The sequence below is a fragment of the Equus quagga genome, chromosome 14, assembly GCF_021613505.1.
Source record: "Equus quagga isolate Etosha38 chromosome 14, UCLA_HA_Equagga_1.0, whole genome shotgun sequence".
Lineage (NCBI taxonomy): Eukaryota > Metazoa > Chordata > Mammalia > Perissodactyla > Equidae > Equus > Equus quagga.
The window spans coordinates 93,490,482-93,514,747 of record NC_060280.1 but is presented as its reverse complement, the minus strand read 5'-3'; the positions used below and the strand labels follow the sequence as shown (position 1 = coordinate 93,514,747).

General features: G+C 56.2%; 1 protein-coding gene across 2 annotated transcripts in view; it reads right to left on the bottom strand.

Annotated features, from left to right (window-relative positions):
* Positions 1-24,266, bottom strand: part of SAFB2 (scaffold attachment factor B2) — a 29,946-nt gene that overhangs the window by 4,832 nt on the left and 848 nt on the right. For both annotated transcript variants that reach the window (XM_046685638.1, XM_046685639.1), the window contains exons 2-15: positions 23,759-23,846; positions 19,667-19,731; positions 19,392-19,586; positions 17,969-18,031; positions 17,232-17,259; positions 15,834-16,344; positions 15,364-15,413; positions 14,724-14,824; positions 10,488-10,637; positions 10,287-10,399; positions 5,873-6,003; positions 4,627-4,718; positions 1,798-1,934; positions 544-834 (exon numbers count right to left, since the gene is read on the bottom strand). In XM_046685638.1, coding sequence (XP_046541594.1) covers positions 544-834; positions 1,798-1,934; positions 4,627-4,718; positions 5,873-6,003; positions 10,287-10,399; positions 10,488-10,637; positions 14,724-14,824; positions 15,364-15,413; positions 15,834-16,344; positions 17,232-17,259; positions 17,969-18,031; positions 19,392-19,586; positions 19,667-19,731; positions 23,759-23,846 — 2,015 coding nt within the window. The remainder of the gene's footprint in view (positions 1-543; positions 835-1,797; positions 1,935-4,626; positions 4,719-5,872; positions 6,004-10,286; positions 10,400-10,487; positions 10,638-14,723; positions 14,825-15,363; positions 15,414-15,833; positions 16,345-17,231; positions 17,260-17,968; positions 18,032-19,391; positions 19,587-19,666; positions 19,732-23,758; positions 23,847-24,266) is intronic.

Below are 24,266 nucleotides of genomic sequence, written 5' to 3'. Positions count from 1 at the left end.
GCCTTCCCGCCTTCTACAGGAACCTGGACCTCCCGGGGCATTTTTGCAGGAGCAAAGGGGATTAGATGGGGGCCAGTGAATGAGACGCCGCCCAGCTCAGGACGCCCTCCAATGACCTCCTTCCCCATTTTCACCAGCAAACCAGGCTCCCGGGAGTGGGGAGACAGTGACCGTCAGGCACACAGCACAGAGAGCTGGAGAGCAATCCCCCCACTTTTGCACCAGGAAGGCAGTTTCCTTCCCCACCCGGCGACGCTGCCTCTCCCGCTACAAGGACACACAAGGCCCAGCGCAGGCCTGGGCTCTCCAGACCAGCTCCTGGACGGTGGCTCTGCTCCCCCAGAAACCAGTGCCAGGCATGGGGCAGCGCGAGGAAGCACCACAGGCCCTTAGCACAGGCCCATACCGAAGCACACAGACACCCGATGGAGACAACCCCACGGACGAGGGCACAAACGACCACGGGCTCTGCCAGGGCCCCGGTGCACCTCGTCCGCGCGCCCCTCTCCCCACCGGGGCGCAGGAAAGGTGGCCCCCCCTCACCGGCCGTCGTCGTAGGGCCGCCGCAGCGCCGGCCGTCGCTCCTGCTCGTAGCGCAGCTGCTCCTGCTGCCGCCGCAGCTCCTCGCGCTCGCGCTGGATGCGCTCCTGCTCCTTCCTGCGCTCGCGCTCCACGCGCATGCGCTCGCGCTCCAGCCGCTCCCGCTCCAGGCGCTCGCGCTCCAGCCGCTGCCGCTGGCACTCGAGCTGCAGGCGCTCCCGCTGCAGGCGCGCCTTCTCCTTGCGCTCGTGCAGCGCCTCCAGCCGCTGCTCCCGCTCGCGCTGCTCGCGCTCCCTGCGGGCACACAGGCGGCCACCTGATGTCCCTGTGCAGGCTCAGGTGTTGGCTGCCCGACCAGGTGCTCCGGCGCGGACCGGTCCCTCCCGCCCAGCTGCTTGGATCGCCGGGCACCCCACCTCCCGGCTTCCCCTTGCTCCCCACGGCACAGCCAGGGCTGAACCAGGAGGGAAGGGCGGCGGGAGACAGACCCCAGGGCCAGGTGGGGAGGATGGGCTCAAAGGCACCAAAACACAGACCCCCATTATTGGGGAGAGAAAAGGAAAAAAGCCAAGGATGGCTGCGACTCTAAAGGCTGCTGTGGGCACAGGGCAACCCCAGGAAAATAGGCAAAGGCCACCGGGGCTGGGAAAGCTGGCCACGTGGAGGCAGAGAGGACAGGGCTGCGGCAGAGAGGCCGGAGCATCACTGGGGACACCTCCAAGGGCTCCGCTCGAGCTCCATGAAGCCCCCAGACCCTGCGCTGCGCGGCTGCGGTTTGTCACAGCAGCATGTGGAGAAATGACAAGGGGGCTCTGCCGCCCCGGTGATGGTGGAACTGGAGAGCGGCAGCGGCTGCCTACTTCCGCCCAGCCTCCCTGACGAGAGGGAGGGCGACCAAGGATGCACTGGGGGCTGCGGCCACCTGGGAAGGCCACTAGCACAGTAGCGCCAGGAGTGGGGACGCCACTGCCATGGGGAGAGCCCTCACAGCCACCACCCGCCTAAGCCCAGGAAATGATGACCATAGAAGGGTCTGGAGGGAAGACAGAGGCCTCCACACTGGGGACCGGCCATCAGAGCCACACGCAGGGGCTGGCTCAGAGGGCCGGGGGCCGGCTGCAGCCAGAGGATGCTCTCTGGGCAGAAACGGGCTCTGAAGCCCGACACGCCATCCATGCTGTGCCGCTTGTGACCTGGGGAAATGCCGCCCCGGCCTCGGGGAGCCCCCGGGAGCCCGCCCGCCTGCCGGCCACTCACCGCCGCCTCTCAGTCTCGCGAATCTCCCGCTCCCGCTGCCTCTGGCGCTCTCGCTCCCGCTGCTCCTTGATCTTATCAAACGACAGGATGTCTCTCTTCTCTTTGCTCTCGGATTTACGGTCCTGACTCTTGGAGCTCTGCTTACCAAAAGTGCTTTATTAACATCAGAAAAGTGATTCCCATGATGGCACACTGAATGAGACGTGCACCTGGGTGACACTGGGAGTCTCCGGCCCGGGGCAGGCCATGAGCTCTGCTCTGCATCACGCCGCTCGGCCGGTCCTCTCTCAACCCGCACAGAGGGCCCTCAAGGAGGAGAGGAGGCAGAGGAACCTTCGGGAACCCGCTGGCACTTCTCTGGCGTGGCAGAGCCACAGCCTCCACAAATCTACAGCCAACGAGGCTGTTTGGAGCCCCGGGGCACATGCACATGACGCCACGGTGGCCCATTTGTTTAGGGGCGACAGCAGTCAGGCCAGCGGTGTGGACCGCTGGAGGAGGGGCTGCTTGTCGTGCTCTCCTCGGGGGGCTCAGGCCCCAGGCAGGTGGCTGCCAAAGCCACTCCCCTGTCTGCAGAGCCCTCGGCATGTACACGGCCTTCCCGAGCACGCGTGTCCATTCTCCCCGGAGAGGGCAGCAAACACGAGTGGCCGCCTCCCCTGCAGAGGCTTCAGAGGCCGGGACGCCTCAACGGGCACGAGTCGGCCTCTCCAGGATGTGTTTACCCGGCTTGGAGCCCGGGCCCCCAGCCCTGAAGCCCAGACTCTCGCCTGGGAGACGGGTACTCAAAGGTCCTCAGCTTATCTTCCAAATCAGCCCGTGGGGGAGCAGCGACAACGAAGGACAAAGCAACCGAGAGAAAGGGGAGCAAAGGCTTTGACCAGATACTTCACCAAGAAATAACAGCAGCAAAAACCCCCCGAAAAACCAGGGGGAGGCACAGAGACACAGAAGACAACTTCCTTACAAGGACACTCTGCCACCCAAACATGGTGATGACACCCTTCGTCCACGAGACGGGCCAAGAGCTGAGGTCTGGTCACAGCCCCCGCAGTGGGAGGGAGGAGAGACAGACCCCGAGCTCCCGGGGTGGGGAGCGACCCAGTGCACAGGCCAGCATGGCACAGAGCCCCGGATCGCATTCCGGGGTTCCGAACCCAGCCCCAGCTGCCCACCCAAGGTCAGGGTCTCCACGACCTTGCTGAGGGTTCTCCAGGAGTCACAAGCAGACACCTCTGCACCTGCCACCACTGACGGGCTTCGGCGCCTCGACACAGGCCTGCCAGAGGCGCACAGGGAGGTGGCGCCACAGCCGTTTCCGTGGGGCCGTGGAGACAAGCATGTCCCCAGGGTGCCAGTGAGGGCGCTCACAGCGCGTCCACAGATGGAATCACATGCAGCTTCAGAAGGAACGGGAGACGCAGGGCCACCCAGACAGGTCCCAGGGGCCCCATGCAGAGCGCAAGCAGCAGCCTCAAGAAGTCACGGGCTGCGTGACTCCGCCGACACCATCCTCACAGCGACATCTTCTAGAGACATATGACGGGGGTGGGCTGGGGGGCGTGGACAGTAAAGGGGAGACACGCTGGAGCTCTCTCCGTCTCGAGTGCGGTGGCGGCCACACTCATCCTCCCTGGTGCCAGAACGTCCTGGCACGACACACGACCCGTCCTCCAGGGTCCCCTTCCTGGCTTGTCGTGTGCGACAGTCACAGGACACGTAACCACCGGGGGAAACTGGGTGACGGGTACCCAGGACCTATGTACTAACTCTTACAACTTCCTGTGAGTCTGTAATTATTCCAAAACTTAAAATTTTTTTTTAACAAGTCAAACAGGAGAACTGTATGTCTCAACAGGTGAGGCTCCCAGGACGCAGACGCACAGAGTGCATGAGGGCAAGTCAGAGGACGCTCCTCTCCCCGCGGGGCCTGTGCACGTGCGTGCGCCGCCCTCCGGGACGGGGTGTGGCCGCCGCGGGGGCAGAGGCGCCCATGTGCCTGCGCTGCATCTTCCTGTACCGCCTGGGTGCTCGTTCGCGCATCGTTACTACTCATTTTTTTTACATCAGTTATTTGAGTGGTAAGATCACGTGTCTCTTTTTTCCTCTAGATTTCTCTGTATTTTATGATTTTCATGGAGGCCACAGAAAGAGCAGCATAGGAACTGCTGCATCCTGGAATCCAGATGTTCGCTCTGAAGTGAAGTCTCGACACCGCCCAGTGCGCCTGGAGGAACGACTCCGCGGTCCCTGAAAGGGCTCTGCTGTGCTCGAGAACCTTCCAGCTAGAACCTTTGGCTGGGAAGCAGAGGGCTTGTCTCCCAGAGCGGGAAAAACCAGTGTGAAGCCCCCAGCGTGCCCAGCTGCGTGTCCAAGGTAGGCAGCGCGGCTCCTTCTCGGGTGACGGGGCACGCTCAGTGCTAAGGTGGACTTAGCTTCTGGGTTATTCAACAGAAGATCAGAAAATCAACTCCAGAAACTGAACAAACCACGAGGAAACTAAGCACAGAGCAGACCCCGCCCTCCGACGAGAAAAGCGGGTCCCACCCGTCCTACGGATGGGGCGCTGCTGTCCGAGCGGCTCACCCTGACGAAGGCTCGGTGAGGGGGCCACAGGGGAAGTCAACACGGCTGGGGACTGTTTTGAAATAAGTTCTAGAACCTGTGTTCTGTCGGTACACACAACCTGAACAGTCAAGGACGGGCCTGCCGACGACTTCAAAGAACTGAGAATTTTAAAGGTGAAAGCACTGTTGTCATAACGCCAATCAAAGTGGCCGCTAAGCGCCCCCACATCGGTGGGCCTGCAGGGGCGGGCGCGATACTCACCCTCTCTTTGGACCTGCTCGTGGTCTTCACGCTAATGACGGGCTCTCCCTTCGATTTGTCCATGACGACCGTCCGTTCCATTCCTCTGCTTCCTTGAGGAAGAAACAACCACCTCTGAGAACACACGGCACCCCACAGCCCGACAGCAAGCAGACACTCGAGTGACTGACGCCCTGGGAGCCTCTGCACCCCTCTTTCTCCTCCAGCAGAGACAGTACCAGCAAGAGGCCACCCCGGCTGGCAGTGGCTGGCGCACCTCGACAGGCCCGTGCCCACGTGGACGGAGGTGCCCGCAATCTGCTCACACCTTACACCTGAGATATGAGTCGGGGAACATTCCATGCCACATGCACACACCCGCCCTGCAGGCTTCCTCGAGCCCACACCAAACCCCCAGCATGACCAGTCTCGATTTTTATCCCCCCAACACATTCTACAAGGCTCTGAGGAATCCGGGCCCTGGTGCTCTGAATCAGACACTGCCGGTTCCAAGGGAGCCCCAGCCGATGGGGGGCTTCCCTTCACCTCCTACAGCGATAAAGGCTTCCAAACCCGTCTCCCCCGACACGACCACCGGGCGCCACCCGCTGGAGCGAGTTGTGATTTCGGCGGATCTGCAACACTCGAGGAACATTGTCAAAGCGCGTCCCTCACGAATGCCGGCCAATTACCCCGAACATCTAAGATCTAACTCGTGGTCATTCGCTCCAGCAAATTCCAGATGGTTGGGTTTCGCTTCTGGTTTTTGGGTTTTTTTGGGAGAGGAAGAATGTTATTGTTTGCCACAAACATTCTGTGGCGTCTCAAGCCAATCGGAAGGCACAGAGCACAATGCATTTGTATAAAATGCCGACAGGGGTGTGCTCTCGTCTGTCACCTTCCCAGGGCACGGGTGTTGTGAGGTTTTCGCTTTCTCTGTTTTGCACGCCGGCTGGCTTGCACATCAATGCAGGATAAAGCTGACCGCACACCTGAATTAGCGACAAGGAGCCAGGCCGCCTCCTCCTGCGCATCCCGCACTCTCCTCTGCCAAAGACTCAGGAGAAGCACAGCCCGGCCCTGAGCCAGCAGCCCGGATGCCGCCCGGTGCCTGGTGTCGGGGGAGAAAGCCCCGCGGCCGCTTCCCCACCGGGGGCCCCGCTGCCCTGACTTCCCCCGAAAGCTGGCCGGGCCCACGTGCTCCAACACCTGCCCAGCCCTGTCCCCAGGCTTCGCCCTGCTCGTGGGCATGTAAAGGACGCCTCACCTGATTTGGTGACTCGGGACCGATCGGTGGGCCCTGGCTTCAGCTCATCTTCGTCTTTTTCCTCCTTTTTAATGTCTTCGGGCCTTTTCTCCTCCTTCTTATCGATCTTCTCTTCCTTCTTAATTACGGTTCTATTGAAAGACACGGTTATCAAACTCGAGTTCCTGAGACTGTGACAGGAGCGGGTCACACACACACACACTCGCACACGGCCCCCAGCAGCCGGCGGCCAGCGGATGGGGATGATCTGAAAACCGTGCTAAAGATAAGACCCTCTCTAGATGCAGCCCCCATTCCCGCGTCGGTTACTAATGGTTATTAATCTAGAAAGATGCAGAAGGAAGCTGCAGGCTCCTGGGGCTGTCTCCCCACAATGCCAGACGCAGGGATGCACGAGGCAGGCAGGCGGGCAGGCGTACACGGGCAACACTCCACACACACAGCAAGGCTTGTTAAGAGCTCATATTAAGTGTCCCGTTTTGTACGTGCGGAGTATTATTTTCAAGTTTTCTAAGGAAAACGTTTTTTCCAATAAGTCCAGCATCAGATAGAATGAGGGTACAGGACGGGGACAGGAGGCTCCTGCTCATGAAGCAGTGGGTCACTTGCGCTGGACACCAACACGCCACACCTCGCAGCTTCCGCGGACTGCGGCGGAGTTAAAATGGCACACGACGTGCCAGCAAGCGTGCAAAGTCTACCACTCCACCCGAAGGCGGTTTGATCGTAAGGCAGGGAAATAAGTCACGGTCGCCAGCCCAAGCTGTCTGCCCCATTCCCTCATGCCGTCTGTCTCGGCCGTCAACTCCGAGCTTACTCAGGCCCAGGCCGGGTAAGCCGGGCCCGCAGGCCTCTGACCGGTGCTGCCCGCCCCCTCGACCCCACGAGTGGGCCCAGCTCAGGCCACCAGAGGAGACCTCCCAGCTCACTCTGCCTCCCTCCTAAACTTGCACAGCATGGAGCTGTGGGCTTTAAAATGATACCCATTTTCAGAAAATTTTTCATTTAAAAATTTTAAAAACTGTAAATATGCACAGGTAATCACTGATGGTGTGTCCCAGAATCAACAACGTGCTGGTTTCCTTTTTAAACAAACGCTATAGACACAGCAGACGTCACAGATGCAGGACTGCCCCCTTATTCACGGTCTCAGTTATCCGAGGTCAACCACGGGCCGAAAATATTAAATGGAAAATTTCAGAAGCCAACCATTTGTAAATTCTAAATCGTGTGCTTTTCTGAGAAGCATGATGGAATCAAGCTGTGCCCGGGTCCCGCGTGTCCATGCTGTGCACGCCCACCCCCCCCCCTCAGTCCCTGAGGGGTCGTCTCGCGTCTCAGATCGACTGTCACGGTATCGCAGGGCTTATGCTCACGTCGCCCGGATTTCACTTAATCACGGCCCATCAAGGCGCAAGAGCAGTGACGGTGGCCACTCGGGTACGCCCGAGAGAAGCTGTAAATGCTTCCTTTAGCGAAAAGATGAAAGCTCTCGACTTATTAAGGAAAGAAAAAAATCATATGCTGAGGTCGCCAAGATCTATGATAACTTTTATTGCAGGATATTGTTATAATGGCTCTATTTAATAGTAGCTATCATTGTTAACCTCTTCCTGTGCCTGGTTTTATAAATTAGACTTCATCGTACAGGGAAAAACTATGAAACTGTGTGTGTGTATGCACACTACACACACAAACACACACACACATATATGTGTATATCACACATTCGGCATTCTCTGAGGCTTGAGGCATCCACGGGGGGTCCTGGAACGCACCCCCGTGGATCAGGGGGACCACGGTACACTTGTCCCCCCCGCATCACCGTGAGCACCACCACCGCGCCGTCACTGCCCATCACCCGGCTCCCGCTCCTGCGACTGCAGTACACGCACGGTCACATGACCGCGAGGACCCCTACACTGACGTCACTTCTTAAGACTGACGCAAGGGGACGGCACCGAGGTGGGCTCTACAGCGCTCCTCGGCTCACACCCCAAGGCCCGTCCGCGTGGACACACACAGCTCTGGGCCCTTTCACCTGCAGCACAGCAGCCCTCGGCTGGTCACCGGCCCCTCCTGACAGGCAGAGACGCTGCTTCCAGGAGCTAGGGCTGCAGAGAAGGCCACCTGAGGCAGCTCCGTCATGCCTCCCTGACTCCTGCGGGACGGCCCTCTCGCTCCCAGGAGACCCGCCTACCTGCCCTGTACTCCCAGGGCGTCTCCGAAACACAAAGGAACTGGGGTAATGCTAATTACGTAAGCAGTCATTTCTAAGAAAGAAATACGTATATAGGAAAAGGACTGGAGGGCTACACACCCAAAAGCGTTGCCCCCAAGGGTGGGAGCGTGCTCAACACGTGCGCGCTTTCCAAATGGCATTGACACACACTCGCTGCTCGTCCAAGACAGCGAGGACAAGCCCCCTCTCTGGAAAAGTCCCTCTATGCAGCTTAGGCTAACCTAAACCTGGAAATCCTTAAAACGAAAGAAAAGGTTAATGGAGGTGTTTATTTAAAGAAAAAAATATGGTTCAAACCAATCTGAAAACGTTCAACCTCCTAGGGAATCCACTGGAAGGCCATCTGGTTTGAAACCTCTCCAGTTCATCATCTGGTTAAGGGTCCCCACACCGGGGCAGGGCGCCAGCCCGGACTGCATCCCAGCCCTGCCGCCCCCTCGCTGGGCACCTCCACTGGCTGAGCCCGCTCCCTCTTCCACCAGAGCACAGACGCCAGGACGGGCCCGGGACTAACGGAACCACCGACAACCATGAGCTAGTCATGCCCCTTCCTCTCTTCCACAAACACGGCGTACTTTCGCGATCCAACAACCAACGCGGGAGATGCACCCCCAACACCGTGGACACAAGGACTCTCCACGGCTCCCCAGTTCTCCCAACACCAACTGGCCAGCGCTGCCGAGAGGGCGTGTCTCCTTGGAGAGGCTGCTGAGAAAATGACCGCACTCACTCCTAAACACACAAAGGCTGGTCTCATGCCCACTGCTCAGGGGCCGACAAATCCCAATTTGGCCACCACGACTGGCAATCAGGGGCTGGCCCGGTGGCGTAGCGGGTAAAGTTCTCACACTCAGCTTTGGCAGCCCGGGGTCTGCAGGCTTGGATCCCGGGCACGGACCTCTACATTGCTCATGTGCCATGCTGTGACAGCATCCCACATACAAAACAGAGGAAGATGGGCATGGATGTTAGCTCAGGGCCAATCTTCCTCACCAAAAAAAAAGACTGGCAATCACACCTTTAGAAACCAAGTTCAACTTAGCAGGATTGACGATGTCCACAGCCACGTTTACTCGACTATAAACGTTCCTATAAAACAGCAAAATGGAATCACTATGAAACTGGCAGAGTCTCAGCAAAAGTTCGATTTTTAGAGCATGAGTGGATGTAGACATGGAAACAGCTTGTGTCGACGTTATGAACTGAATAGACGCTCAGTGCTGAGAACAGCGCCATATCCAGCATGTCACCAAAGACTACCTTCTCAGAAAGATATGCCTGCTATTTTTTTTGGTCAGGAGCTAACACCTGTGCCCATCTTCCTGTTTCATACGTGGGACACCGCCACAGCACGGCCTGACGAGCGGTGCTAGTCTGCACCCGGGATCCGAACCCAGGAATCCTGGGCCTCTGAAGCCAAGCGTGTGAATGTAACCACTACACTACCGGGCTGGCCCCAAACCTGCGATTTTGATAAAAGTATAAATAAGCAATGCCTGCTTTGAAAGACCTGTCCCTATTTCCATCTGGATTAAAGAAACAAACTGCACCCTCTATAGACAGTGTAGCTCAGACCCGGAGTTCCCAAACCACTGCGTCAAGGTAGCCCCGGGGACCACGGCGAGCTCAGGCACCCTGGGGCGTTTTAAGTCTCCGACTTGACAGTGGTCAGACACCACACAGACACTCGCGTGAGGCCATTCGCTTCAGTACTAAATCGGGCTGCACCCTTTTAGACGATGCTGCATCTTTGCAAAGCTGGGTTTCCGCAGTTGCTTTGATAAAAAGCAGGAGCTGCGTGAAAACCAGTCTGGCTCAGGAAACGAGTCCAAGGTTTGAGAGGCCGTGCGAGGGCCCAGAATGTAGAATGAAATAAAAATATTACTCTTTCATTTCGTGTGTGTTATGTTTTTCAACAGGCTACTAAGCTGTCTGAACATAAACACTCATTAAGGATCAGCAGATCCATTTTTTAGGTACTGGTTAATTCACAAAACGTCTTTATTGAAAGCTGAGGATGGAAGTGGCAGCACGAAGAAAGATCACCTGGGATGTGACCGGGAGGCTGTTCATGGCGAGGAGGACGCACGCTCGCTCCCTGCCGGCCCCGAGGCTGCCGCCTGCCCCTCCCAGCCCTCCACCCAGGAGAAAGGTGTTCAAACGTCACTTTACTTTTCCACTTTGACCTCCACAGGATGGTATCTGTCAGCGCTCGTTAACTTTTCCTTCTTCACTTCGCACTCTTTTCGGTCGGACAGCTTTTTGCCAGCTGGTTCGTTTTTGGCCTAAAACACAACACGGGCAGAAACGGCTCAGGGTCCACGTGCCCCTGCTGGGGGAGCTGGGCAGGGGACACGGGCGCGCACTGCTCACCTTCTCCACGGAGATCATCCTCCCGTGCAGCTCCGTCCTGTGCAGGTGGCTGATGCACTTGGTGGCCTCGTCGGACGTGGACATGGTGACGAAGCCGTAGCACCGAGCCCCAGGGCTGCGGGCGTTGGTTACCACTTTGGCCCCAACAACCTTCACGAGAAAGGGCACCCTTATTCCCGCCTCCAAGTGAGAAAGCACATGACGCGTCCAAAGTGATCAGCAGCTAAGTGACCATCAGAACCACTTCCACCAGTTTTTACTTCTCTGGAAACTAGTTTCTCAGAATGAGTTATTAAAGCGGTTCTAATTAACCCCGCCCTATCAAAATACGATTGCTTTCGATACAAGACCAGCCCCTGGAATGACAGAAAACAGACAGGAAAAGCTGAGGACAGTTAACCACACTCATCAATGAACCAGAGGTCCTTCCCACTCGGATCACTTCCTGCGATGCCACTGTCCCTGTGGCTGGCTGGGGGCTAGCCACTCAGACATGCACCCATCCCTGCGGGCACGGCTAAAACGGCTCTGACACAGATGTGGAGTGGACTTCCGCTCCCGGCCGGGATGAAGTCCCTAGCATTTACGCCCCCGCTGCCTGGAAAATCTAAACAACTGGAGGCCACGTAGGCCACAAGGGTTTTTAGACACCGGACATCAGCCCGCACAGGACAGGGAGTCCTGTAAGCGGGGAGCACACGAGGTGAGCCATGCGGCTGCCCTGGCTCACTGCCTGGGGCCTCCGGGGAGGAGGAACTGAGGGGGCGGTACCCCGAGTCAAGCAGAGCTCAGTCTGAGGAGATCAAGGCAGTGAGAGAGCAAAGAGCCACACAGAGCCCTGAAATTCACGGGGCATCGGCTGAGCGCTCACAGAGTGCGGTCCCGGGAGTGGACAAAGCCAGCCCCGAACACAGGCTGCTCTGGCCCTGTGAAGTCTAACAGCCCCAGGAGGAGCGAGTGACAGACCGTGTCTCAGCAGGAGCTCCAGGACATTTACAGGGACACAAGAATAACCTGCTCCCAACACGGTAAAGCACGAAGTCTGATGTCTGATTAAATGACAAGGCTCGCCAAGCAGCAGAGAATCCGATGCTAACGAACAAAAGAAAAAACAGTCAAGAGGAGCAGGCCCAGAAATGACACGACGATCGACTTAGCGGACGTGGATCATGAACAGTTATTTCAGCCGTACCCTGAATGTTCAAGAAGGTGGGGGGATGACTGAGCACCCCAGGTAAACACACGGAAGATACTGAAAAGTACCCAAACCTGACTTCTGGAGGAGACGATGACGCTAGATGGGACTGACAGTGGATGCTGCAGAAGAAAAGATTAGGGCAGGTGAAGACATAGGAAGAGAAGCCGTTCAAAATGAAACCAAGAAAAAAAGTGGAAAACAAAACAAAGCAGAGCGGCGGGGAGCTGGGGGACGACTCGCAGAGTCCTCAGAGGCAAGGAGCACACACGAAGGCAAAGCACGGCGGCAGACAGCCCCACGGCAGGGATCAAGGGAAAATCGCACGGCAGCGGAGGAAGAGGAGCCATGGTGCGCTAAGGAACAAAGACGAGAACACAGCAGACAGGGCGGAAACGACGGGAGCGGGAGGGCAGTGGAGTGGCACTGCCGTCTGGAAGAAGATCACCCAGCCGGGAACGCCACACCCGGTGAAAACAGCTTTCAAGCTGAAGGCAGGAGATGACTTTTTCAGACTTGTGAAAGCGGCAGGAAGGCACCATCGGCGAGCCCGTGCTATGAGGAAGGTTTAAGGGGGAGGAGAAAGAGACTCAGTGGGAACCTGGGTGTATGCAAAGGAGTAAAGAGCACCCCAAATGGCAAACATGGGAAACTAAAAACCCATGTGTTTTCTTATTTAAAAATCTCTTTAAAAGATAGCTGTCTCAAGCAAAAACAAGAACAAAACACACATACACACACAAACAAGCCCATCATGTACTGTGTGGTTTATTAAATAGAAGTAAAACGTATGATAACACCACAAAGGCTGGGAGGGGACGTGGCAGAGCACTGCTGTAAGGTTCTTATGCCATCTGGGAACTGGATAACATCGCTGGGGGACAGACCACGGTTAAGTCGAGATCTGTACCATAATTCCTACAAGCAACCACTAAAAAAAAGTAGCTCATCCAATGGGTCAAGGAAGAAATCAAAAGAGGAATCAAAAACTACCATAAGAAAAGTGAAAACGGAAATACAACACACCATGACTTCTGGGATGCAGCCAAAGCCGTTCTAAGAGGGAATTTCCTAGCAATAAAGGCCCATCTCAAGAAACAAGGGAAATATCTAATAAACAACCTACCTTTACACAAAGAACTAGAACATAGTTATACTAGTTATATATACCAGTTATAGATAATAAGCCACAAATCACAAAAAACACTCAATACAAAAGGTGGCAGACAACCAGGAACAAGGGATCCAAGAAGAAACAGCAGAGAGAGAAAACACAGAGCAAGATGGGGGACCGATTGCCCCTGGACCCACTGCCCACGGGCAGGACATCCAAGCAGTGGGGCGGAGCCGGCCTGTGGGGAGTGCCCGAGACGAAGGGCCCTGGGCTCTGGCTCCGACCACCTGATTCAGCGGGTCAACGTGAGTGAGCCACCCCCTCTCTCCAGAGCGCAGTGTCCCCAAGTGCGAGACGACAGAGGGGGTCCTATGCTCTCCAGGTTCCCAGCAGACCCTGACATTCACGCTTCTGCCCGCAGCGATGCAGGAGCACTGCTCTCCTGCAGAGGAAAGCCCTGATCTGACCAGAGCACCCATCCGGGGCAAAGGGGACCAGAGCCTCCGCGGAGAGGGACACGGATGTCAGTTCTCCCATCAGAGATGAAGCTGCACATTCTTCCCCCTCCTCCAGGGCAGGGGCTGAGCCAATTATGGGGCCATGTGACCTTTCCATCAAACTAATCATCCTTGCAAAGGCATCAGTTCTGACGACAGATAAACCCGAACGAGAGCAGACACCACGAGAAGCTCGAACATCCCTGTCCCCCCGCTGCCCTCGGCCATCGGCCCTCACAGCAGCCTCTGGTTAGTTCAGTTACAGAGCTTGCCCCACGGCAGGGCTTTCCCAAGTCCTGCTCTGAGTCCAGAGCTGAGCTCCATGGGCAAGGCCGACTCTAACCACGCGGGCCTCGCCCTAACCTGACTTGCTCAGGGAGCTCTGCTGAACCTACCTGCCCAGCCTAAATCGGGTCTCCCCACCACACACAGAGGGCACACTGTAATTCTCCTTCACATACTTATTGTGATGTGTTCTGTGTGTTTATTTCTTAAATGATTTTTCCAGCAGACTGCAGGCCAGGGACCTTGTATCTGTCAGCTTCCGCTTTGGAATCAGGGCCTGAGTCGAGAAGGAGGTCAACAAAATACCTGAACGGGTAGGTTACAACTTAACAGTTCTCTTAGCCCGGCTGAATGCTTCCTGTGGGTCCTGTCTGCTTGTCACTAATGCATTCACCAACGCCTCACCGGGTGACACGGACCTGAGCAATGAACCCCTGGGCAGCCAGGATGGCACAGCCGCCAAACCTCTGCCTGGAGTCCCCGTGACTTCTTGACACCCAGCAGTAATTGCCCACGCCCTGCTGGAGGGCCACTCCGCACGGCTCCCAGAGGGCCAGGGCAGTCCCTCGGGCTGAGAACAAGACACTTTCATTATCCAACTCCAAGACAGGAGAATCGCTTTCAAGTGTCCTTCGAGTTCCTCGGAAGGCTTCTGAATTCTGTGATTTTCCTCCTGCCCCTGTGAGCAGTATAGTAGTTCATTTACTTTTAAACCACTACTATGTGCCACTTCTCAACCCACACAAGATGTCAGAAGAGATGAAAGTGGACTCTTCCTCATGGTTAAGGAAAAGGGCACGCCCGCTCCCAGTTCTGCGTAGGGCAGAAGGCAGCAGCCTCCTTAAGAGCAGTCAGGAGCACGAGAACGTTACATGGTAGCTCTTTGTACCCACTTTTGGAGCGGTGTTCCTCTGTGCCACAAGGAGCTACCTGCTCCCCGTCACCCACTCTTGCCCAAGGAACAAGGCACACCACCCAGGACTGGGCGGGGGGCTCCCCCTGGGGTTTTTTATTGTAGTGGTTGTTTTTCAAGACCAAAAATGAGAACCAATACAATTCAACAAAGCCAGAACTCAGTTTCTGAGCTCCTGCGTTGACTTTTTAACGCCAATGCGAGGCTGGGAGGCAACGCACGGAGAGCATACCTTGCCGTACTTGCTGAAGAGGTTCTTCAGATCGGTGGCCCGAGTCGTGGAAGACAGACCGCTGACCCACAGGTTCTTCCCCGAAGCGCTGCCGGCCCGCCCTGGAGCAGGAGGGACACGGTCACGCCCCGCCGCGGGCTCTAACAGGGAGCATGGCCGTCCTGGGACGGAAGCCCTCTCTTCAACCTAACTACGTCCGCTTTCAGCCCTCCCGACTCAAGAATTTAAATGCTGCCAACGCACAGGACGGGACACAGAAAGTCTGCATCCTGGGAACTGAGTGTCCTTATGGTAGGGATAACCGTGCCCGTGTCAGCAACAGTGGGAATGCCTCTCCACACCCAGTGCTCAAGCAGGACAGCAGTGGCTGCGACCCTGGTCACATTATTATTCCACGGGCAGAAAGACTCCTGTCCTGCGATACGGTTCTCACTACCCCATAAATGATAACCACGCTAAAGACACAGAAGACACGAGCTCACCAACGTTTAACGCTCGTCTCTCGAGGTGCCCACTGGCTGGTTAATTCCAGGAATCCACAATAAAGCAAACTACTGGGTCCAGACTGTGGACGCCTGCAGGCCCCCCTCCCCAGATAACGGCTCCGAAGGTGGCTCCCACCGCGTGAGTTAAACCATACCTTTTTCATCCTTAATGATTGGCTTTATATCTTTTTCTTCCTTAAAAGAGCTAGAGACAAAACTTAATGTTACTCATACAGGAAAAACACGAAAGAGAACTAAATTAAAAGTATGATATGTGCTAAAACTGAATACCTACCAGAAAATTAGTCTGAAATAAAACTTTACCAGACACCTTTGCAAGCTTCTAGTGGGAATCTGACCCCCAAATACAACGTCAGATTCTTAAAAGTCAATTCGATTTAGCTGAAGGGAGCGCTTAATTTAAGAACACAACCATAGTAGGTTGAGAAAAAGAAACGGAATCGAATCGCCCATTAAAAATACACAAAGAGAAATCAGACATTCTTTAGCAGTAAACTAGTGTCATCAGTCTGGCTGGCCAATGGCAGGATAACAGCTTATGCGTGTCATTAAACGACCCATGAAAAGGAGATAGCGTCTGGTCTAAAACTGAGAAAAAACAAACCTCATTTTCTGATCAGCGCCCTCACTGGCTGAGGACTCTTTAGGAGCCGGAGGGACTTCATTACAAGCTTCAAAAGCAAGCTTCGGCCCGTCTTCGTGGCTATCCCCGGGCTCGGGGCTCGAGGCTTCCGGGGGCGCTTCCGCGGCCTCCTCGCTACAGGCTCCCGCGGGCTCGCAGGCTCCCCTGCTCTGCTCCGCTCGCTGCTCTAGCCCTACAGGCTCGCAGTCCGTCCGCGCGCCAGCGCCCGGCTCCTCCGCCGGCTCCCTTTTCACTACCGCTAACAGGCTGTCTGCCTGGCTCGCCTGAGCCTGGCCCGGGGACTCGCCGGCCACATCTAAAGCACCCTCCTCCGGGTGGCCGCTGCCAAAAAGGTCCTCTTCCTCCGCAAGCTTTCTGTCTGGCCCCACGCTACTTGTATCCTGGGCAAATGGCTGCTCCAGCTCGGGACCTTCTTCTTTTACTGGCTCAGATTTACAAGTTTCCCCCAAAATGTCGAGTATTTTCTCATTTTCTACGGATTTAACAGGAATAGAATGGCACAAGGTTTAATTACCAGGGAAATAAAGCAATCACAAATGCGGCACGGGCACGGCGGCCACACTAACACGAAGAGAAGAGCTAGCTACACAGAGATTGGAAAACCCGCGGGGACACACACTCACACCGGGTACACTACCTGCGCTGCCACCACCGCTAGGCAAGCCTCTACGCTACAGGGAAGAGAAGAGAAAAGGCCCCACAGATTTAAACACCCACAACCATTCGGCTGCTTCCCGAACGTCTTCGTGTGTCTGTTCAAGTCTGGGGCTTCTGACTTCTTTTTCCAATGTCCGAGGCGGCGAAGCGAATGCCATCACCGTTCACTGACAGCTCAATTTCCAAATTTCTTCGCGTTTCTTTTAACAGAACAGTCCAACATGAAAACCAGACTCTCTTCCGACGGCGGGAGATATGCGCAGTCCAGGAGGGGAGGACACGTTGGAAATTCTCATGGAGAAACGGTTTCCTCTTCTGGGATCCACCCCTTCTGGGGTCCCGAGCGCCCTGACACCGCTTTATCCTGCCTCAACTGCACTAACGGAAAGGCCGGCAGCAAGATATCACAAGATCTGTTTCATGTGTGGAAACACATGGAAGAATCGCTTAAATGCCACGCTACGTGGTCAGAGGGAGGAAATCACGACTGCCCCTCACCAAACACAGCGGCCTCTAGGCCAGCACGGCACTGCCACAGATCTGGTGATACGAGTGGGTTTCCAATCTCTGATCCTCGAACGATCTGGATTGCCCACCATTAAAGTAATTTACGAGACCGTAACACAGCTTAAGAGAGAGACAGCTCGGAAAAACAGCAGCGAGACCTTTCAAACCACAATGGCGTGTTTGTCTTATCAGTACCTGGCTCCGACAGGGGCTCTTCAACGTCCTGTGGAGAGAGAGAAAGAGAGAGAAAGGCCACCAGGCCTTACAAACGGGGCAGGCACACTTCCCCGGGAGACACAGCTTTCAAGCAAGCAGCGGCAACACCGAGCCCGTCCGAGCCCCCAGGGTCCGGCCAGCCCACCCCAAGTGCCAGCTGACCTAACGGCCTCTGCAGCTGGCGGACTCCAAGTCAAGGCAGAGACCACGCGAGGGCCGCCGCTTTCTAAGTTGTACTAGACCGAAAAATGTATTCCTCCCAACGTAACCCAGTATTTCTAAGCGAACCCTGTGACAAAGGCATCTCTACCTTGTTAAGCCCTCCCCCAACTCCCCACTGTCCCCAAGACGAGAAGCTGAGCCCAGACTCTGGTCGTCAGGCCCACTCGTATCCTCCACCCCCCCAGTGAGCCACTCTCCCTTCTGCCCCTCACGGGGCGAACTCCTGACCAACACGAGACCTCAATCCACAGAGGACGCCTCCAGGAAGCCTTCCAAAAGCTTGCGTGGCCCAACTCTCCCCTTCTAGTTCCGTTCCCGTTGGTTGCGAGCCCGCCCCCATGGACTGCAGACCCTGAGAGTGACAGTTCGCCTTCAGCCCTCACCCCCAGCCCCGGGGGCAGCGTCCATGCTTCCTGAGCCATTTGCACACACGCTGTGGACAATGTACCACTGCCCTCAAGTTTCCAGTGGCGCAGAACCACACGGTAACCTACCGGAGGGACTTTGAAGTCCATTGGTGAAGCATCCAGAGTGTTCTCGAAGCCGTCGCCATCCACCTGGAAGAGGACATGAAGATGGCTTCGTGGAGACAGCGCCGCACACGCCGCGGCCTCCCCCGCCCCGTGCAGGCAGCCTGCGTGTCTGTTCCCCTCCCAGGCCCACCGTCCTCTGCGAGCCCACTGCTGGGTGCTGTCGTCTACCAGCTGCCTCCCTGCCAGCCCGCTCCGGGCCTGGCGACACCAGCGGCTCTGACAGCGGCTCGCAGAGGCAGCACTGTCGGGAGTGTCTGAGTGAACCCATGAACTCATCTCCCAGGCGGCTTTGTCAGCATCCCCCGCCCGCCTCAGCATCCCCAAAGCAGAGCTCAAGATGGAAATGATAAACTTCACACTCCTCTCATCTCACTTGTGGCCAGACTTTTAAGATAAGAATAAGTGGCCATTTCTGGAGTGTTTTGTTTAAAACAAATACTTGATTGTCATTTCTTTTCGCTGTTTACTATGTATTAAAAAAACTCCTATGTTAAAGGTTACTAAATTCGACGATCTCTTATTTCTTCAAGTGAAATATAAAAAAGACCCCTTCCCCGATATTTTTCTGTTTTTCCCTTTTCTAGGTTTGAACCTCAAAACCTGGGTGCTTCCACTAACCGAGAAGTTTGAAAGCAAGCCCACCCTCCGGGAACGATCAACACTTGCACACAGGACCACGCTGAGGGGGGAGGACAGACGAGTTGCTCAATGCTACCCCAGGCTGAAGGGCAGCAACATTTGGAGCGTGTGACTTTTGACCCCTAAGGTTCAAAGTTCAGTCCTAGGAGAGCAGTTCTTTCCAGTCTAAAGCGATAAGGCCTTAAGTAAATAAATAAAACCACTGAACCAAAGCAGCTGGGCACGCCGAGTCCTTAAGAGCTGTCAGCCAGCTCTCGCAGGGCCGCCCCGCAGAGCTCTGCGCCACAGCACGAGAAGCGGCGCTGGGAACTGAGTTACAGACAGCGCTTGGCCACAAGGACACGTAAAAACATCCAAGGACTATCTGGATGATGAAACTATGAACTTTTTTGTTTTATCTTTCTACAGTTCTCTTTTAATTTACTTTAAAAGGGAAATACTTTCACTGTGTTGGCCTTGCATTTTCGACTTTTGGCTAGAAAGTGTCTCCCATCCCACTGCAAACGTCTCCTCCAACACTGCAGAGATCACGGTCATCCACTTGTTAACATCCGACCTGGGTGGCATCTAAGCGGCTCTAATTTACCCACAAGGTTCAGACATGGACTTGGGCAATCGCGGTGATGGGTGGCTGCGCCGTGTGCTGTCAACCAGGCACCAGCGTGCCCGCACTCGTGTCACAGCACACAAGCCCCGGGGGCCTCAGGGCTGCCGGCACATTCCGCCAGGTCCCCGAGTTACCTACAGCGTGCCCCGTGAGCTGAGCCGGGAGCTCCCGCAGCTGCGCAGCCACGTATCCTTTGCTGTCGCAAAGGGACTCGAGAATGCCGTCGGCCCCCAAGCCCGCGGCACTGCTGCTCTCGGCGTCGGCTTCCCCGAGCATGCTAACGTCCACCATGTCCATGTCCGGCAAGCCCTCCAGCCCGGCTTCCGTGTCCTCCTGAAAGGGGAGGAGAGGTACTGACGACGGGGACGAGGACGCGGACCTCCAGCCGCCACCGCCACGGGGATGCCACGTACCTGCCCGTCTCTGGAATCTTCTTCGAGGCCGTTGTCTTCCGTGCCCTCTTCCTCCGTCTTCTGTCCTAATCACAGAACAGCTGTTCAGTCACAGCACTCAGGTCCTGCCCTCAGAGGGAGTCTACGCGGGGCGACAGATTTCAACCTGGGGAGAGCACGTGACACGCAAACAGAGAGTGGCCGCTCCTCTACCACGTGTGGCTCCATCCCACCTGGGCCACGAAACCTACGCTACGGAATCTATGCCATGGAAAGCCTTTTGACTTTGAAAAACACCTAAGAGCTCCAGGAGATTTCAAAACGACGCCGAACCAAGGCAAACACCCCAACAGAAAAACAAGAAGACAAACACAGCCCGTCTCCAACCAACAGAAACTTCAGAGTGCCCTGTCCGTCTAGCAACCAAGGAACCACGGCCACAACCACGGGCGGGGGCACTGACGGGCGGCTCCCCTGCATCGCACCTGCTGTCAGTCTTCGGCCCGGGGCCGTGTTTTGCAAGGTGAAAGGGCAAAGGCCACCACGGAGCCTGTGGTCATCCCGGGTGCTGTGAAGGTACAAGAACCGTTCCAAGTTACTGCTCGGGCTCCCACGGGGCTGGAGGGCAGGGGCGCAGAAACGTCTAGACTCAGGAGGCGAGTGCTAACTCTGGGCTGCAAAGCATCGACAGCCTTAAAAACCTGCGTCCCCGGTGTGCCAGGAACGCTCTCTGAGCACAGGCCCTACGATGTCTGACGAGGAACTCGAAACACAGGTGTTCCTTTGGCTCTAGAAAGTGCGCATGGCCAACCGTCCAAAGGAATGACCCAGGGCACGTTCTGTTCCCACGGGGACACCAGTGGTTCTCGACGGGCCAGTGGGTGTAATCTGTCAATGACTGGAGACGCTTTTGGCGCCACAACTGGGGGAGTCTGCTGGCGTCTGGGGCACAGCGACCAGGGACACTGCTCAACGCACCGTAAGGCACCGACAGCACCTGCCACGACACCCAGCTCAAACTGTCGATGGTGCCGAGGCTGGGAAACCCATGGTAGAGCAGAGGATGGATTGCAACTTAAACAACAGTAGGCTTTTAAAGAATATTTAACGATATGTGGAAACCCCCACAAAGCAAAAGAAATAATAATAAAAAAATAAAAAAACCCAAAACCACGTAATCTACTTTTACTAAAAAACATGAGTGTGTCTGTATACTCACAAGTGTGAAGATGCGTTTGTGAGAAAGACAGACGCGGCTCGGGCAGTCGCCAACAGGGCTTAAAACACTGAGTTACAATAAGATGAGAAAGTTTTACTTTCACATGTGTACTTTCCTTGAAATTTTTAAAAACAAGGAAACGAAACATAAGAAACTTCCATCCCTGATAAAGACGCGACCCGCAGCGTCCACAGCTCTAGCATCTCCTTCCCCGTTCTGATCAAGAATCACTCAGGGGACATCGCTGCACCACGTGTCGGGCCCCGCGCTCTCCATGTCTACGATTTAACTCTCCCTGCGATGCCAGCAGGTTTGTCGCCACACCTGACGCAGGAGAATCGGATCCAGCTCCAAAGCTGGGACTCAGAAACCTCAGCTGTGCCACCTCCCGTGCTGTCTACACCCGGCACGTCCTTGGGAAATACGCGGTCTAAGAACGTTTGTTAATTGCACCCCATTTCCAGGCCTCAAACAGTCGCCTGCGGGGCCCGCCCAGGACGGAAGGAGAGATGCAGAGGAGACGGCTGCCCCCACAGCACGGGACCCCAGGGCCTGGTCTCGGTGACGACTGATGACAAGCAAGGGGCGGAGGGGGCCACAGAGACCGGAAAACCACATTTTAATCCCACGCAAACCTAACTCAAACTTTAACCTTTCAACACACATCCACGAGTCCTCAGCCCTCTGCCTGTCTAGCTGAGTCGGGGAGCGACTGTCCTCTTCACAACGAGGAAGCTTTTCTCGGCAAGTTTAGTGGCTTTTTACAATGGAAAGCAGCAGTCGCTCGTGAATTTCCCGTGAGTACGGCACGGACCCTGGGGAACGGCTGGTTAATTCCCCCCGTCACTCCTACGTTACCTCGAGGACCTGGCATCAACCAGGACACGGTGAGGGTCCAGCACTGTCGCTAACCAGGAGCCCAGACACCTCCCAAACACGCCAGCTCAACGCGGGAGACCTGCGGGACCTGCCACCGCCCCTTCCCCGGGCTTCGGTGACTCCTCCCAACAGGCGAGAGAAGGACCAGCGAGCATCCTCCTGCTCGCGGTCAGAGCCGTACAGGCACAGACGCTCTCTATGCCAGTGGAAGAGACTGTCCCCAAAGCTCTCCGGACAGAAGGCCAACTCCGGGCAGCTCCGATGGGACCTCAGACACAGACACGGGGGTCTGAGGCTGCGTCTGCCTAAAGACGCGAAGATTCCCTGACAGGAGCCGAGCTCGCTGTGACCCGTAAGCCTCGAACCTCCACGGTTTGCAGTGAGCAGCGACACTACAAACTCGCAGGCTGATCCCCAGTCGCCCCGCGGCTGCTGGAACGCAGGCCTCCAGCCACGGCGGACCCCACGGCCTCGCACAGGGAGGTGCCGTGCGTGCCGGCTGCAGGCCCGCCTCTCTCCGTCCGCAGCCTGCGGGACACTCAGCGTTTGTCGCTGAAACACGGGCCGTTGCAAAAACAGCAAAACACACCAACGTTTTCCAACTAAACTCCAAAGTAAATCCTTTACGTAATCTAAGCAAAAATAACCTTCCAAAACGCATGCACATGTTCCAACCCGTGAGACGGGTTGTGGAAAAGCTGTGCTTGGAAACGCTGTTCAAAAAGGAAGCTGAAATTGTGGAAAATGTCACAAAGCACCGTCTCTGTGCCTTTCTGAGCCGCCGTCCTCCGCTGCCCGGATCTGAGGCTCCTTCAGATGAAAGGGACACGGACCAGGTCCGTGCGCCATCTCTCCAGGACACAAGCCCCTGGCGCAGGAGTTTCGAACTACGCTGTCCTTAATGTTGCAAAACCTAACGTCAAGGAGGGCAGCAAGGGTTCAAAGTGTTACGGAATGAAGCGCTTCCAAGAATGCCTGATAACAGCCGTGAAGAGGAGCGAGGCCCCGACACAGCCGCACGTGGACGGACCTGCACATGCGATGCTCAGGGAGAGAAGCAGACACAGAAAGACACACAGCGTGTGCCCCATGGACGGAAAACGTCCAGAACAGGGAAACCGCTAGAAACACAAAGTCAATTAGACATCACCAGCGTCTATGGGGAGGGACGGCTAACGGGCATAGGGGCTTCTTTCTGGGTGAAAACGTTCTAGAATTAGACAGTGGTGACAGCCTGCTGAGTATACTAAAAAGTGCTGCAGTATCCACCTTAAACAGGTGCATCTCACAGCGTGTGACCTACGTCTCGATTTTTTAAAAAGAACCCCACTAGGAAAACAGAGGCTGGGTGCAAATACTCCCGACAGTCTATTTTGGACCCTAAGCAAGCTGGGATCTATTCGGTCTCCGGTGGGTGTCATTTTCCTCGGTTCCAGACCTATTTTTTGAAGCAGGAAGGAAGCCCAGCAGGTGCCTCTGGCTGCTCGGCCCAGCTGTGGCAGCCTTCAGAGCGTGCATTACACTAGGTCTTTTTTAATCCCAATGACACCGACTGTTTTTAATTTTTTTTTCCTTTTTTTTTGCTGAGGAAGACTGGCCCTGAGCTAACATCTGTGCCCGTCTCCCTCTATTCCATATGTGAGATGCTGCCACAGCATGGCCTGCTCAGAGGTGTGTAGGTCTGCACCCGGGATCCGAATCCCTGAACCCCGGGCCGCTGAAGCAGTGCACACAAGCTTAACCATGATGCCACCAGACCAGCCCCGCCGAGAGTAGTTTCTAATAAATATTTTCATTTTGCTCGACACCCACACGTCTCTGTAGTCCTGGCGTGAACGCCTGACGCAGCAACGTGTCAGGTGCTGAAAAGCAAAGCTGACTGTCAGACGGGGGTGACAACGGGCGCCAAGCAGGTTCTCCCGGCCCAGTGGGGGGGGGGTTTGGGGGGGAAGAGCCCCCCAAATCGGTTTTCTACTCAGCACTGAGGCCGAGCAGCGCCGGGCGCGAGCGGGTACCTTTGACGCCTCTCTTGGCCAGTTTCTTGCTCGTGGCTTCCAAGGCGACAGCGATTTCCTCGGGATCCTGCCCTTCCTCCTTCACGGCCTGGAGGGGGAGGACAAGTTGGTGACATGGCTCAGGGCTGCCGGGCACACACCGTTCCCCGCAAGGGACAACCCCCAGCAGACAAGGGCAAGCCTCGCTTGCACAGAGCGGCCCGGGCCGCACGCCCCAGGCACCGCACGTCCCCTCTGTGCCCCACCCCCAGGAGACCAAGCGGGGGCAGCTCGGGATCTGGAGACGGGGTCAATGCCAGCCCCCAGCCTCCGACCCGCCCAACCTCTCGCTTTAAGTCAACGATGGAACAGACAAACTGGCGGCACCGGATGGGGCACGGGCACAAGGCTGAGCGGTGGTCCACAGATCACCCCTGGGGATGGAAGACCACCCAACAGTCTTGTGCGTGCCCGGGTCCTCGCCAGTGACCTCCCAAGATCCCCCCCTTTAAGGAGCTCTGCTCTCGCA